Source organism: Prinia subflava, chromosome 3, assembly GCF_021018805.1.
Source record: "Prinia subflava isolate CZ2003 ecotype Zambia chromosome 3, Cam_Psub_1.2, whole genome shotgun sequence".
Classification (NCBI taxonomy): Eukaryota; Metazoa; Chordata; class Aves; order Passeriformes; family Cisticolidae; genus Prinia; species Prinia subflava.
The window spans coordinates 57774764-57789485 of record NC_086249.1 but is presented as its reverse complement, the minus strand read 5'-3'; the positions used below and the strand labels follow the sequence as shown (position 1 = coordinate 57789485).

General features: G+C 40.0%; 1 protein-coding gene across 1 annotated transcript in view; it reads right to left on the bottom strand.

The window, feature by feature from the left end:
• The window catches only part of UCHL3 (ubiquitin C-terminal hydrolase L3), a 41981-nt gene extending 30792 nt beyond the window's left edge, over positions 1-11189 (bottom strand). Inside the window, exons 1-3 of the mRNA XM_063392227.1 lie at positions 10877-11189; positions 10625-10636; positions 932-1060 (exon numbers count right to left, since the gene is read on the bottom strand). Of these exons, the coding sequence (XP_063248297.1) occupies positions 932-1060; positions 10625-10636; positions 10877-10918 (183 nt within the window). The 5' untranslated portion in view covers positions 10919-11189. The remainder of the gene's footprint in view (positions 1-931; positions 1061-10624; positions 10637-10876) is intronic.
• Positions 11190-14722: the final 3533 nt, after the last annotated feature.

The following is a 14722-nucleotide window of genomic DNA, read 5'->3' as shown; positions in this document are numbered from 1 at the left end:
GTTTGATAAAGCTCAAAACTATCAAGGTGGCTGAAGTCAAGCTTGAAAAGTACTGCCTGCATAGCTGCTTTGGAGAAACTGAGAATGCAGAGGTTTACAGGACATAATGTGCAGGAAGACTGACCTGTCACTCCTCTCTATTTAAACACCTTTTGTTGTAGAAGTTAAGCTTCAATAGCTAAGTGATTTGTCCTTACATGCTACATATTCTTTCTGAGAGACATAGTAAAAGAATGAATTGTGGACAGATTCTTTTCAACCTTTTTGGCTGACCTTATCACAATCATGAAATACTGTTATAAATTGAAAGATCAGTATGAATCACACTACATTAAAACATGTGATGACACAAAATGAGCACATTGAAAGTTTAACCAAAGTAAGTTCTTTGAAGTCCAACATAGTGAAAGACGGGGGAGAAATTATCCTTTGTCTTAATATGTCCCATCTGTTCAAGTGAAAGCCATGTCAATACTGCTGACTGAACCGAAAGTGGATTAAGTTTGAAGGACTGTCAGTGTAACAGGACAAAAACTCAGAAAGGAGTTGCATATTGTGCTACACCCTATTTCCTATTTTCCTTATGCTACTGTAGCTTTCTGCTAAAATTAGACAACTGAGCCACTTTACAGTGCTTATTATAAAAATATCTTAAATTGCCTGTAATAGAAAAGTGTGAGGCATATTTCTCTGTGCTTCTACATCAGCTTTTCCCATTCTGATTTGAAAAGAAATCAGACATATACATGTAAGGTCATCAAAAGAAGGCTCTTAAAGAAGCATTTTGGTGTTATTTTTAATGAAGAAGTTTCTTGAATAAAGCTTGAGTCTCATCTTGATTCTAATACAACACCAAAGTACAAGATTCAAACTTCCATTCCCATTTCACTTATGACAAAAGCAATTAACTGATTATTAAATAAACATTTACCTTTTCTGTTATTGGAAAGAGAAGTAGTACTGCACATACAGGTCTTGGCACCATGCTAAGCAGTTCTGGTTCCATACCATAAACATCTACAAATTGCCAGTCAGGATGTATACCCAACTGTTTCAGGAACTGGAAAATAAAATTAAAAAAAAGCATAACATTAACAAGCACACTCAAACGCCTATCTTTTCAGAAGCATAACAGAGTATCCACAATGTGAAATACATTAAAAACCCCATGCTTCCTAAAATTTAAGGAGAATAAAAGAGAAAAAATTTTAATTAATACAGCAGAATAAATCACACACACACACAAAATCCCCACGTTTTATGTATTGAAATAGTCTTTATGGAAGAGAAGTGGAAACATTCCCAACATTATTTACTGAAGCATTAAAGCATTTTAACCATTTTCAAAGTGTTCTGTCACAAAACAGACGAGTATTTAATATTCAAATTAACTAGAAATCATCAGAGCACATATGAAGAAACTTGTGGTATTATTTGACTCCATCACTTCAGAATACCTGGTACCATGCTCATATTGGAGCTCCTACGAGCAAAACCACACAAGATACACATTTCAGTAGGTGTGCCTTTTACAGGAAAAATACGTTCAAACTATGATGGAGTAATGTATCTGGAAGATTGGATGCTCACTTTTTAATTGGATATTCTTTTTGTACTCAAGTAAACTAGGCATCACAACAGTTGCAGAATTAGTAACTACAGAGATGATCTAAGACAATTTGAAATCTTTTCATTGTCAGTCTGGAAGAACCTCACTGAATTCAGGAACTGTTGTTAGAATACACACGCAGTGGCCATTCACAATTATATGAAAAAACTAATTGTACACTGTGGCATATACAGATCTTTGAATAAACACGGGGAAAAGGGGAAGTGCTAAGTACTTAGTAACTGGTGAAACAGAAGACAGTGTATTTTGAGCTTCTATTATAACATTCTATATTGTGAAGATAATTACCACTTTGTGAATAGCAAAAAAAAAAAAAAAAAATTCAAAAGAGAAGAGACTACATGTATGGATCCATTAAAATATTAATTGTACTTATAGTACCTCTCTTACTAAGCCAGCCATTAATCTATCATTTTATTACAGGAAAAGCAACACAACTGAAAAAATTCCATTTTCCATTACAATATCATTTGATATTTTGCAGTATTATATGAAATAAGGGAACAAATGCTAAAAAAACAAGTAAACAAACAAACAAACAAAAAACCCCCAAACCAAAACACTCACCTAGAAAAAGACCCCACAAACCAGAAAAGAAAATTATGAAGGATCCCATTAAGTTAGTGGACAAATACAGTTATTTAGAATCTCTTGTCCTTTTCTACACCACTGGGGAAAAGAAAAACCAAAACACTAAGCAACCAACTAACAAAAATAAAACCAACACCTTTAAACCCCAAGTCAAGAAAATGTTAACTAAACCCAAGAATGCTTTACTCAAACTCCTGAATTAAGAATTTAATGGAACTAAATCTCCATGGATACAGGGCACCTTTCATAATTCATGTTACCATACCACCTAGAAACTTTACAACCTGAGAACTTTTAACTTCCAGTAAACAACGTGAGTGACAATGAAAACTGATGGTCAGCACTACAGAGAACAGCAAGAGCATAGGCTTAGTATGACACGCAGTGATCTTAACACACAACCAGACTAACAACTCTAGTCTAGAATCTAGAAACCAAAAAAGGCAAAGAAGATATCTCCCTGTGTGTCGAGAGGGTTTCATTCAGGCCTGGAAAAAAAGACAGAAATATCCCTGTGAAAATTATTAAGCAGATTTTAAAAACGGTGCAGCATAAGCCCCTGTGCAAGAGAGTGACAGATGGGTAACAGATGAACAATAGACGGCAGCATGGGAAGACAAAGTCATTCCTGTTTTAGGACAGCAGGAAGTTCAGTATGCTTTTTAGACAGCATCACTGTCTAAAAATGCGAGAGATCTCTGCTTTTTCCCCTTTCCTATTATCTAGGGACTATCCAAACAATTTTATTCTACAAATTCCTACTATAATGAACAGTTAGGGTTCTTTGAGGGCTCACCCATTTTCAGCTGCTCACTTTCTCTTAATTTACTGATACTATGTATGCAAGGTAACATAAAATAGCAGCCTCATATTTCCTAGATCTGCACAAGAGAGTATCACAATCTTTTTCTAAGACACTGCTTATCACTCCGCTGACAATTCTTAATTTAGAGCTCTTTGAGTTTTTACCTTAGAAAAGAAAAAAAGAAAAATACTTGGCTATATAGAAGTCTTAGACGAGCTCAGGAAGAACAACAACAGCAGCACAAAACCCCCCACACATCTGTATCTAGTATTCACTTTTTTATAATTTTATTTTTACAGATAGTTGTCATAGTTTTGGTTGTCTCTTTGCTTCTTATCTTAAAAGACCTTGCTGAGAAACACTTCCTGGTTTTCCACTGGTCCAGCTAACCAATAGACAAAAAAACACTTCAGAAACTACTTTACACCCCTCACCCTTATCTGCACTTCCCATGAATTTGTCCTTTTTGCCCCAGTATTCCAGAAGGTCCTTCTTTCTCACCTGACTACTGTTGTTTATAACTAGCTAAGGGAAAGCACAGAGGAGATGGAGACAGTCTCATCTCAGCAGCACACAGTAAAACAACAAGAAACAAAAGGTTGAAACACAGAGAAATTTGAACTTGATAAGAAAGGCATTTAAAAATAAATTTTAAAAATAACAAGCATAGTAAGTAGTAGCACAAACTGTCCAGGAGACTTGGAATTTGTGTCTTGAGAAATTCAGAATTTCACAGGTTGCTGAGCAACTTGTTTTGAACAGAGCATGGTTGGTCTGCAGAACTCAAAAGCCTCTTCCAGCCTACCTCATTCTATTCTAAATGATCACAAATTGTAAATCTGTCTAAATGTTGATTATAGCAAAAACATTACAGCAGGCACTTTACCTAAACAGCATGTGGCATAAGCTATTCTGTTTTCATTGCTGGTACCACTGCTTCAGCCTAACTGATGGCATTGAAAAAAGCACAGAGCAATTATCTTTCACCTGAGTTTAAAATCTTCTGCCAACATAGTTACAGAGCCAGTAGGAAGATTTGATCTATCAGGCTTATGGAGATCCAGAAAGGGTAAGTGGGATAAGACAATGAAAGGGTGAAATTTATTCTAAACTTATGTAGTAAATGCACAGTTGAAAAATCGTCTAAGCAGCAATGTGCTTTTCTACTCTGTCACTTGCATGTAAAAACAAAATGAGAATAGAAACTGAAACAAAATAGGAGTTTGAAACTTAAGTGCAATTAAAGTTGAACAGCATCTGCAAATAGTTCAGGACTGTCACATTTTAAATACTAAGGCATTATACTCAAGACCTGGATTTTTCCACATTTTACTGTGGTATTTATATAAAAGTTGGAACCATGAAAACACAAAACTGGCAAAATGCACAAACATATCCAGACTCTCAGGTGCAAAAGTCAAGAGAGCTTTGGTGGGAAGAACTGTTGTCATCCTCTTCTAAGCACAAATGTAAACCAAACACCCACAGCATCTACATTTTATTGTACTTCTGCTGACTGCATTAAAGTATCTCTATATCACGACAAAACCACAGCTAAGACTTTCCCCTGCAAAAACGAAGTGTTCCTATGGCTTTAGGAAATTGGAAGAACAACATGTAAATAAACCAATTAAGACAATCAGTGTTTTCTAACTTCTTCATTAAAGCACAAGAATTTTTTTAACTTTATTGAATTGAAGGTAATTTTTCCCTAAATAGTACTAAGACACTGAGTAAAATGTAACTGATTGAATCATCATCAAGAAAGGGAAAATTATTAATTTCTTAAAGTATCTAACTCTTATTAATCTATATTAAAAATACAAATTCATAATATTTTGCTTTTAATTCTTTACACATCATTTCTAAAAGCATATAACAAAACCAAGTCTGTTTCAGAAGTGAAATTCCTTTACAGAAGGGAACCACCCAAACATTATTCTATTGTTGGGGCACTATAAGGATATATTTCTTCATTCTTTTATCATGACATTTATGGAACTAAAATGGAGGAATAATTTTTCAGTACACCTTAGAGACAGCGTCATTTCCGTCATATGTAGCAGCTGTAAAAACTTTAGTTCTGTGCAGCAGGCCAAAAGGCACACCAGGAGCAAAGAGATAGCTGGAACTTACATAAGCTGCATGATTCTTCTTTGACCACTAGTCCTTACTTAGAATGGCCACAATATGATCTTGTTCAAACAAGAGATGATCCATTATATTAGACTTCCTTGGGAAAATCAAAGTTTATTACAAATTCTTTAATATCCTCAGTTTCAGTACTTCAGGACACCATAATAAAGTTCAAAGAATACAGCCCACTGCAATTTTTTATCAAAAACATGAGAAAATTTACATCCACAAAATTCTTATCCTTCCACATGGGTTCATTACTTTATGGTGTCTGAAGGAGCAACACTGACTCACAGTTAGTGTTCCTGTTCTTCAAAATGAGAGGTATGTATTTTTCACATATCCATAATGCAGTTTTGAAACTTAACACTCAGTGTGCCCAGGCACTGCTGTACACATTGAACCAGAGCATCCCACAGGCAGCAAGGCAAAAAAAAAAAAAAAGCACACAGAAATCTGGACCAACCAGCTGACCTGGGCTTCCTCTGAACTCAGTGAGCAAGAGCTTTAAAATGCTTCCAGCAGAGCCCTGAGGTGTGGATACTGAGCCACCAATTCAAAACAGAATACTGTGTTATTCTGTGAAAAACATTGAGCAGACCTGTTTCCATGATCCAAAAAGTTACTCATAACAGGGACAAGCTGGATCAATCCACTCTTCTATATAAGCTTTATACACATTTCTTTTTTTTTACAGTTTACTGAAACAACCACTGGATTCAACCATTGGACTCTGATGGAGTCAGGAAGGAAGGAAAGCAAGGAAAGCAAGGAAAATGTTGAAGTGGGAAACAGCATTTTCAGTGCAGCAAGATACTGTATAAGGCACAAACAATTGTCACTTGTTTTCAACTTTGTCGCACCCCATCCTGTCTTCAAGACAGTAAAGGTTTCCTTGTAACAAGAACTAAGAAACTGAGCAATAAAATACATGGTTTTCTCAGCTTTCAGTTACTGAAGAGCATACAAAGACAGAGCTATGGCAATCTTACACCTTTTCAGATAAATAGTACTCTAAACCCCAAACAAGTTACAATTTTCCCTGTGCAACATTTTTACCTATTTAAACTCACAGAGAGCTATTTTAAATCGGAAGAAGTCATTCACAAGGTGTTCTCACTGTGGTCACCTACAATTCCTTCATATCTATCCTTGTGTTTATTCTTTGCCACGCAGTATCACAGGCTCAACATTCCTCCTTTGCTGGCTCTGTGAAAGGCTCTCTGGGATATTGTCTTTACAGAAAGACACAAACTGAATCCTGGTTTCCCACCTTCTGAGGCTACATGACTAATAACAGGCTGTTTTCCAAGCATGTACACCATCTCTACTATTTTTCACTCTGCATACCACAGAAGAGTTAAACTCCACTCCCTCATCTGAAAAAAAAAGCTTAATTAGCCATTTTTAGAAGGACATCTGTGTTTCTCCACACCCAACATCTTTTCACACCAAGGCAGTACCTCACCTACGAGTGCTACCTCTCAACGCACTTCAGGAACCGTGCACATCGCATGTTCAGTTATTTGGATCACTACAGCTTTTCTTTGGGAAAGCTTGTGGGATAGTGTTCCAGAGTCCAGGAAATGAAAAGACCTTTCAGGAAAACTAAGGCCTGCATCCAATATACTTAATTCTTCTCTATATTTGCCTGACACCCTGAAGAGAGGTATTCCATAAATAAATAAAGACTGGCTGAATCCAGCTTCTGCCATTTGTTCTAAAGCTTTGTGTGCTTTATTGTTTCTGTAACTTTCAAGTCACAGCTGTCAATGGTGTTCATGAGCTAAAATAATTTTCTTTATGCAGTTGGCTCTCAATACCTTAATGGCTTAAAAAACTCCAAACCCTACACCCCCCAAAAAGTAGGACCCAAGTCCTAAAAATAATACTGGAAGGTGACTAAGAACCAGCAACTACGCTCTATGAGGCAAGAGAAACTCAAGCCAGAGCCAACACTCACTAGCTGGACGCTGAAGCCAGTGCTTGAGCTTCATAATCAGAGGCAGTCAATTACTCTATCCTTATCTGGATATAATGAAGGCATGAGTTGAAATGTTATCCCATCCAGGAAGCAGGAATATTTTTTAGAATCTGTAAGATGAAGAAAGGGAAAAAAGAATGGAAAAAGGTGGGACATCAAGAAAAATATCCACCAACACTTTTGTTTATCTACATTTCCTAGGCAATCAGTAGTGGGTTGCAAGCCAGACTGAAGCAACATTATGACAAAGAACAATTAGCTTGTGTTCTGACCTTTTCACTCCAAAAAATTTGCATGCTGCCTTTTTTCTTTTTTTTCCCCAGAAGAAATTGGGAACAAGATATACAAACACCATATATATGGTAATGGATAAACATGATTTTCTTGCTTTCTCTCAGGAAAATCCCATAAGATATCCAGGAAGGAGGGTGGCACTGGTCATGTCAGGTGCCCCAACAGAAGGTCAGAGAGAAGAAACCATTCCCTGTCATCACGGAACACAAAATGGAGCTTTGTAAATGCTGAATCATCAACTCTTTCTGTATCAGAGGTAGAGAACAATTCATTCTGTCAGACTGTAGAAGTGAAGGAGAAAAAAATCCTGTGACAATCACTTAGCACCGTATGGTACATTTAACTCCTGGCTTCACTGTGTGCTGCACTGAACAACTGTCCTCTCTTGAAAACATCACTACAGACATGTGGCAGATTTCCACTGCCACTGGAAATCTTTAAAGCTAAGAAAGAATATTCCTGTTTACCCTCATCAGCCAGTTTCTGAACCTTCAGATAATTTTAATATCTATGCACAAAGAAACGCTCTATCTCTAAGGATTTACAAATTCATGGATTTGTGTTATAATGTAAACACTTTCAGATAAAGAAAAACTTCTGAGATATTTTTGAAAGACTTCACATACCTCTAACAGAGAAATACTATTTTTTTTCATTATCATCTTGTCCTGAGGTGACTGTACACTCCAGTATCCCCATCATCTGTTTCTCTCGAACCAGCTGGGGGCAGGGCTGCTGAAACCTGCTTTCTAAAGGAGACCCTTCAGAAGTCTCCTCCCAAAATCTGCCCTAAACCAGGACACATCTGAATTTCTAAGACTGAAAGTCCCAAATTTACAAATTTCAAAACCATTTCAAAACAATTTCAAAACCAGAGAAGACACAGTGCTGTGAGAACATACTAAAAGCAAGTGAATCTGCATTTAGTACACTTCCTTACTAGTTACTGTTAATAAGGGGAATATTATTGGTACAATAATCAAAACAGTGTAAGCACTGCTGAATTGGAATGATAGTTCTAATTACAATCTAACACTAAGAATCTATGCATCTAACAGGTCACTGGATTTTTTTTTTTTTTAAGACTTCACTACCACACCTAGCAATAATTTTAACACTAAAGAAAGCAGTATGCATTAGGGGTAGTCTAAAACTTAACTACAAAAAAAACCCCAAAAACAAAAAAAAACCAAAACAAAACAAAAAACAAACAAACAAACAAAAACCCAAAAAAACCCAAAAAACAAAACAAAACAAAACCAAAAAAAAAAAAACCAACAACTAATCCGAGGAAGAAACAATTGGCTAGATGTCTGTCCAAATACATGTATTAAATGACTACCAGACACAAATATTACAGTTTGTGGAGGCACACCATTGGGGTTTTTAATGCTAAAAACTTCTAGAATATTTTACAGAGCACAGTACAGAGTACCATGAGAAAGGTCCATCCTTGCAATTAACAGGATTTTTTAAGAATTAGTTTGCAACTTCATTAGAATTTCAAAATACCGTTATTGTTGTTTTAAACACAAGCAGGATATGAATAACTTATGACTAACAGCCCTGTTGCTACACAGTTCACCACTGCACTGATGAGATTAAAAGAACAGCAATTAATAATGCAAGGTGCATTCATATTCAACACCCAGCTTTTTTTTTTTTTCTTTTTTCAAATATACATCTCTCAGACTAGATAATAATAATCCCTGCTCAGTCAAGACTGGAAAGTGCAGTGAAGGAGGAAGTCTAATTGGTTTCAAGTGGCCTTTTCTACACAGAAACAGTAACAAGAAAATCCTTGTGGCGTACAAATTCCTATTATCCATGATATCTACAACTGATACATCCATCACCAATGCAAAATCAATGGCGAAAAGAGATGTTTTTTAAACATACCTAAAATTGTTCATTTGACATTCCTCTAGGATTTTCTCCATACAACATAAACACATAGGCATACAAGATATTTCAGATATAAAAATGTCACTATTTTTTCTCCTCAATTTCTGCTTTAAAGGTGGTCTTAATTTGTACCATAATGAGCTCATCTCAACATCTGGAAAGTCAGAAGAAGTTAGATAATTGGAAATTGGTGCTAGTTATTCATTCACTTATTTTCTTGCAAACTGAAATTTAGTCTCGGAATTTCAAAATTAAAAAAAAAAGAGGAAACATGTTCAAGCATGTTCAAGATGGGTTCCCAGGAAAGGTCGTCAATTTTAACTCAGAAGAATGGGATTATAGACTTCTCAAATTGCTCCACAGCAGCAACATTGTAAGAATTGTAAAATTATTTGCCCTATGAAACTACAAAGCACAAAATGACCCAGCATCAAGTAACCCTTTACTTTCCGCAGATGTAGTTTGTATATTGCAGCAACCACAACAACAAAAGCCCAAGAAAACCATTCTTCACACAGAAAAATTCCTAGTTTATAAAATATTTCAACAATATTTTGTTAAGAATACAATTTTGCTGCTGAAAGTTTCAGAGCCCTTTGGCTTAAACACCATTTTTAACATTATCAACAGGCCTGCTGAAATCAACAACTGACCATTAACACTGCTCAAAATTGTCACTGAGAACATGATGCAGGATTACAGTATGTGTGACTTCCTTTCAGCCAGATCTTATTTAGTCGGAGCATTGTTTTGTGTACTAGAACAAGATTTCTTTCTCTAGTGTGGGTTCTACCACGCTAACAAAAACAGCAACAACCCTACATGAACATATTGTCGTGAATAAGCAGCGGTAAAATTACATTATTTTTTATGGTTAGCCAAAGAAGAACGAGATTACAACACCGTGATGCAAGCAGATCCGTACATGCCCAAAAGCCACCATGTACAGGTCCACACCTGGCACGTATTATCCATAAATCAATGTTTTGATCGCTAATTAATGAATTAAAACCCACCTTGAAAAACATCAGAGATTTCATTACATTAATAATAGCCAGGCCACAAGTATTCTCTTTTTACTGTTCTTTTTTCTTTCATGTAGTATCTTTGCGGGAGAGGTTCCAGCACGGTCCGACATGAGAAGACTGAGCGCAGGCACGCGTGGGGAAGCAAGGGGGAACTCCCCTTGGACAAGAAGGAGCCTTTACTACATGAAAACGAAAGGAGACAGGCCCAAAGCTGCAGACACTAAAGGTTACCTCAAATAAAAGCTTCTTACCTGATTCGTGACCTGAAAAGAAAGCAGAAAAGAGAAGGGAGTTAAGACCCAGTCGGATCCACGCGATAAGACCTTCCTCCATCCCTGCCACTACCAGCCACCACTTAAGAGGCGATGTGGTCCGGCGCGGCCCGGAGCCCTCTGCCCTTTCCCCTCCGCCATCCTCCCTCCCCACCGCACAGCAGGCAGGCTGTCGGGCGGGCAGCCCCCCGCGCACATGGCAGCGCCCCGCGGCCCAGGCCGGGCACTCACGTCGGGGTTGGCCTCCAGGGGCAGCCAGCGATGGGGCTCCATGGCAGCGGCGGCGGCGGATCCCGGTGCGGAGCTGGGCGGACCCTCTCAGCGCGGCTCTGACAGCGCCTCACGGTGCCGCCGCGCCTCAGCCCTGACCCGGGGCCGCGTCACCGCGCCGCGCCTCACAGGGGGGGCGGGCGAAGGAGGAAACATCCCCCGGCGCCCGCCCGCCCCGCCACGCCGCTCCGCGCGGAGAGCCGAGGCGGCGCGCCTGGCGGTGTCCGCCGTCCGTCCCCGGAGTGCTCCGCGCGGCGATGCCCGGGAGATCCCCCCCTCCTCGCCCTCTTGGCTCCCCCGGCAATGGACTCTCCCAGCGGGGCAACGGGTGGTTCCTCTCCCGCGCCGTCGCCGCGGCCTGCGGGGCGCGCCGCCGCCGCCGGGGGGCGCGGCCGCTCGGTGTCGGGGCACGACACGGGCTGGAGCCGTCCCGGCGGGAGCCGCGGGCGTGTGGGTAGCGCCCGCCAAGCGCTCCGGCAGCCCGGCCCCTCCTTCAGCTAAGCTGCACCGCGGCGGGAAGGTATGGGCAGCGTTCAGGGAAATACGCCCGCGAGGGACGGGGCAGGCCACGGGGCGAGGCGGACAAAGGGAGTCAGAGGAGCTGCTGAGCAGCAGTGGCAGTAAATTACCGCCATGCCATCGAAGCACAGAATATTTTGAGTTGGAAGGGACCCGCAAGGTTCATGGAGTCCAGCTCCTCGGCCTGCACAGAGTCACAGGAGTCCTTGTCACACAACGTGCCTGAGAGTATTGTCCAAACTATTCTTGAACTCTGCCGGGCTGGTGCTCTGGCCACGTCCCTGGGGAGCCTCTTCCAGGGCCCAACCACCCTCCGGGTGAAGAAACTTTTTCTGATATCCAACCTAAACCTCCCCTGACACAACTTCAGGCCATTCCCTCAGGTCCTGGCACTGACTGCCAGAGAGAAAAGATCGGTGCCTGCTCCCCAGCTTCATCTTGCCTGAGAAGACCTCAGTGTGGCAGCAAGGACTTGGGTGGTGAGGTTGCCATATGTCCTGCAGAAAATTACTACAAGATGTGTTAAACACGATTAAAGCCAGCATTTGCCTTCTATAGCTGCAAATCCCATCATACTTCCCATCTCAGCACCATAAAACATGGCATTGCTTGACCTCTTGGCTAAGATGAAGCACAGTCTAATACATACAGAACATATACAGTGTGATTACATTTTATATATGTGCACATACCAGATTTAGTGTTATGCCTTCTTTCAATTTATTCCAGAAAGGCTAAAAATAAAGGAACACATCATGGCATTGGTGAGGCCACACCTCCAGTAGTGTCCATTCTGGAATCTGCAGTTCAGGATGGACATTGAGGTGCTGGAGCCAGTCCAGAGGAGGGCAACAAAGCTGGTGAAGGGTTTGGAGAGCACATCCTAATGAGGCACAGCTGGGGGAGCTGGGGTTGTTTAACTTGGGAAAAAGGAGGCTCAGGGGAGACCTTATCACTCTCTACAACTGTACGGAAAGACACTGTAGCCAAGTTGGGGTCATTAGACATTGGAGTGGACTGTCCAGGGAGGTGGTGGAGTCACCATCCGTGGAAGCATTTAAGGAGAGACTGGACATGGCACTGAATGCGATGGTGTAGGCAACATTGGAATATTTTATCATAGGTTGGACCTGATGATCTCAGAGGTCTTTTCCAACCTAATTGATTCAATGATTTCTCAGCCCCAGCTGTCCCCAACTGCTGCTGCTCACCACTCTACAAATGCAGCTGACCTACACAGCCCCTTGCGGCATTTGCACAGGGCCTTGAGCTTTCAGAAGCAAACATTTGGACAAGGTTTTTCTAGAAGTCTGTGAGCTGGACCTCCCAGGCTGCCCAGCAGTCTGTGAGCAGAAAGACCTGAGACAATGGGAAACAGGAGCTGAGCGTGAATCTACATCTGGGGTGAGTGGAGAGGGTGCAGGAAAGCTGGAAACTTTGCCAGCTCACAGGTAAATCAGAGTGTCTTGAGAGGAGGAAGGAGTGCAGGATGAGGAGCAGATGGTGTCTCCAGGTACTGTGGTACCCGGGAGTACCCAAGTGCCAGGAGGCTAAAAAGGCCAGAGTGTTAGGGATAGCCCACAGCTCAGGGCCCAGGCATTGGAGGAGGTCAGTTAACAGATATGTTTTCTCCTGTGTGCCTGAAGAGCTTTTTGAAGAACTTGGTGTAGTTCTTTAGAGGGTTTTGATACAAATTATGTCCTATTCTGTAAATGTTAAGTGTACTAAATGAAGTAAATTACCTAACGATGCTCTTATTTCACCCCCTGCAATCACTTAGCAGGACTATGGTAATGCTGCATACCTATGCCTGAAGCTTCTGCTTTGGCCTATCAAGTATACTGTAGCATCTCTCTATACAATCTACTTGTAGCTCATGACATTTCTCTTCTAGTTTCTGTACAGTGTCTCCTCATATGAAGTTCTTGGTCCTTCTCTAGCTAAAAGATGGGCCTGTAATTTCAGATTACCGTCTCAGCCTCCATCTGCATTCTCTGCCATGAAAAATTTCATAGAGAACACTTCCAGAAGGTAGACTTTTCTAAAGATGCACAGTTTAACTCTGTGGTTAGGCAGACAAGCCAAAATCCATTCACATTTCACCACCTTCTGTTCCAAATTAAAAAAAAAATTAATGCATATTTATATGCTGATGAAAAAAACCCCAAAATATTTTAAAATTTCAGCAAATGATTTTGTAATTACATAACCACCAAGATATTAAACTTCACCTCCCATCCTCACATGTAGGAGATAGAAAGTAAGAAAGAAAATACCATAATGAATATTAGTCATAGTACTTAGGGCACTATTAAGAGACTTAATGAAATTGTAATATAAAATAATATGTGAAGTTCTCTAGATAACAAAGTATGTATTAGAGTTAGGTAAGTTAAGAAAAAAGAGATTGTTAAGTCCTTGGCATCAGAGACAGATCTCACTAATGCATACATTGCTAGTTTCTGACAACCGTGAGATTGTAAAAATGCAGATTACTCAAAATCATCTGCACACTTAATTAGATAGTTTAGAAGGGAGAGGCCAAGATCAGACAGGTCATAAATGTAGAAAGCTCATAAAAACACACCATGTTCCATAATGATTAATCTTTTCCTGAAATGTATTATAGATTCTGATGCCTGAAAGACAGGCTGGAAATAAATCTCCATAGCCCGATGTCTACAGAGCAGGTATTTGTTTATTGCAGCGCTGGTGGTGAGGGGGATTTCTCCACCTGATTCACCCACCTTTGTCAAGTGCTGTGGTGTATTTATACAGTAAGCATTGCTTGGTATCACTGCAACATCACCACATACACACTGGAACTAATCTACATAGTATGATCTCATGGTTGTTAGATAGTTCTTCTGCACTGTGCTTGTGCCTCCCCAGTTCAGAGGTCGTCAGGGGTCTTTGATGAAGGCTTCCAAGGTCTTCATTGCATCTGATTTTTTCAGCTTTGTCTTCAGAGCATGTGCAGTTACAGTGTTCCTTGGCCTGCTGGTCTTAACCGGCCTAAATTCTTTGTTTTGTGGCTAATTGGCTTTGCACTTGTCAATTTTTCTTTAGTACTATACTAAACTATCTCTAAAGCTATCCACCTGGCAAGTGTTTTCTTCTTTTTTTGTCTATTCAGCATTAAGCACATAGTTAAAATATACTAGCTATTACATTGTATAAAAAGTTATGATTCAGGTTATATATGTATAAAAACTATGATTCAGGTTATATAGATATCAGGTTATATAGGTATCAGGTTATATAAATATATAAAAAGCCATGAGTTTG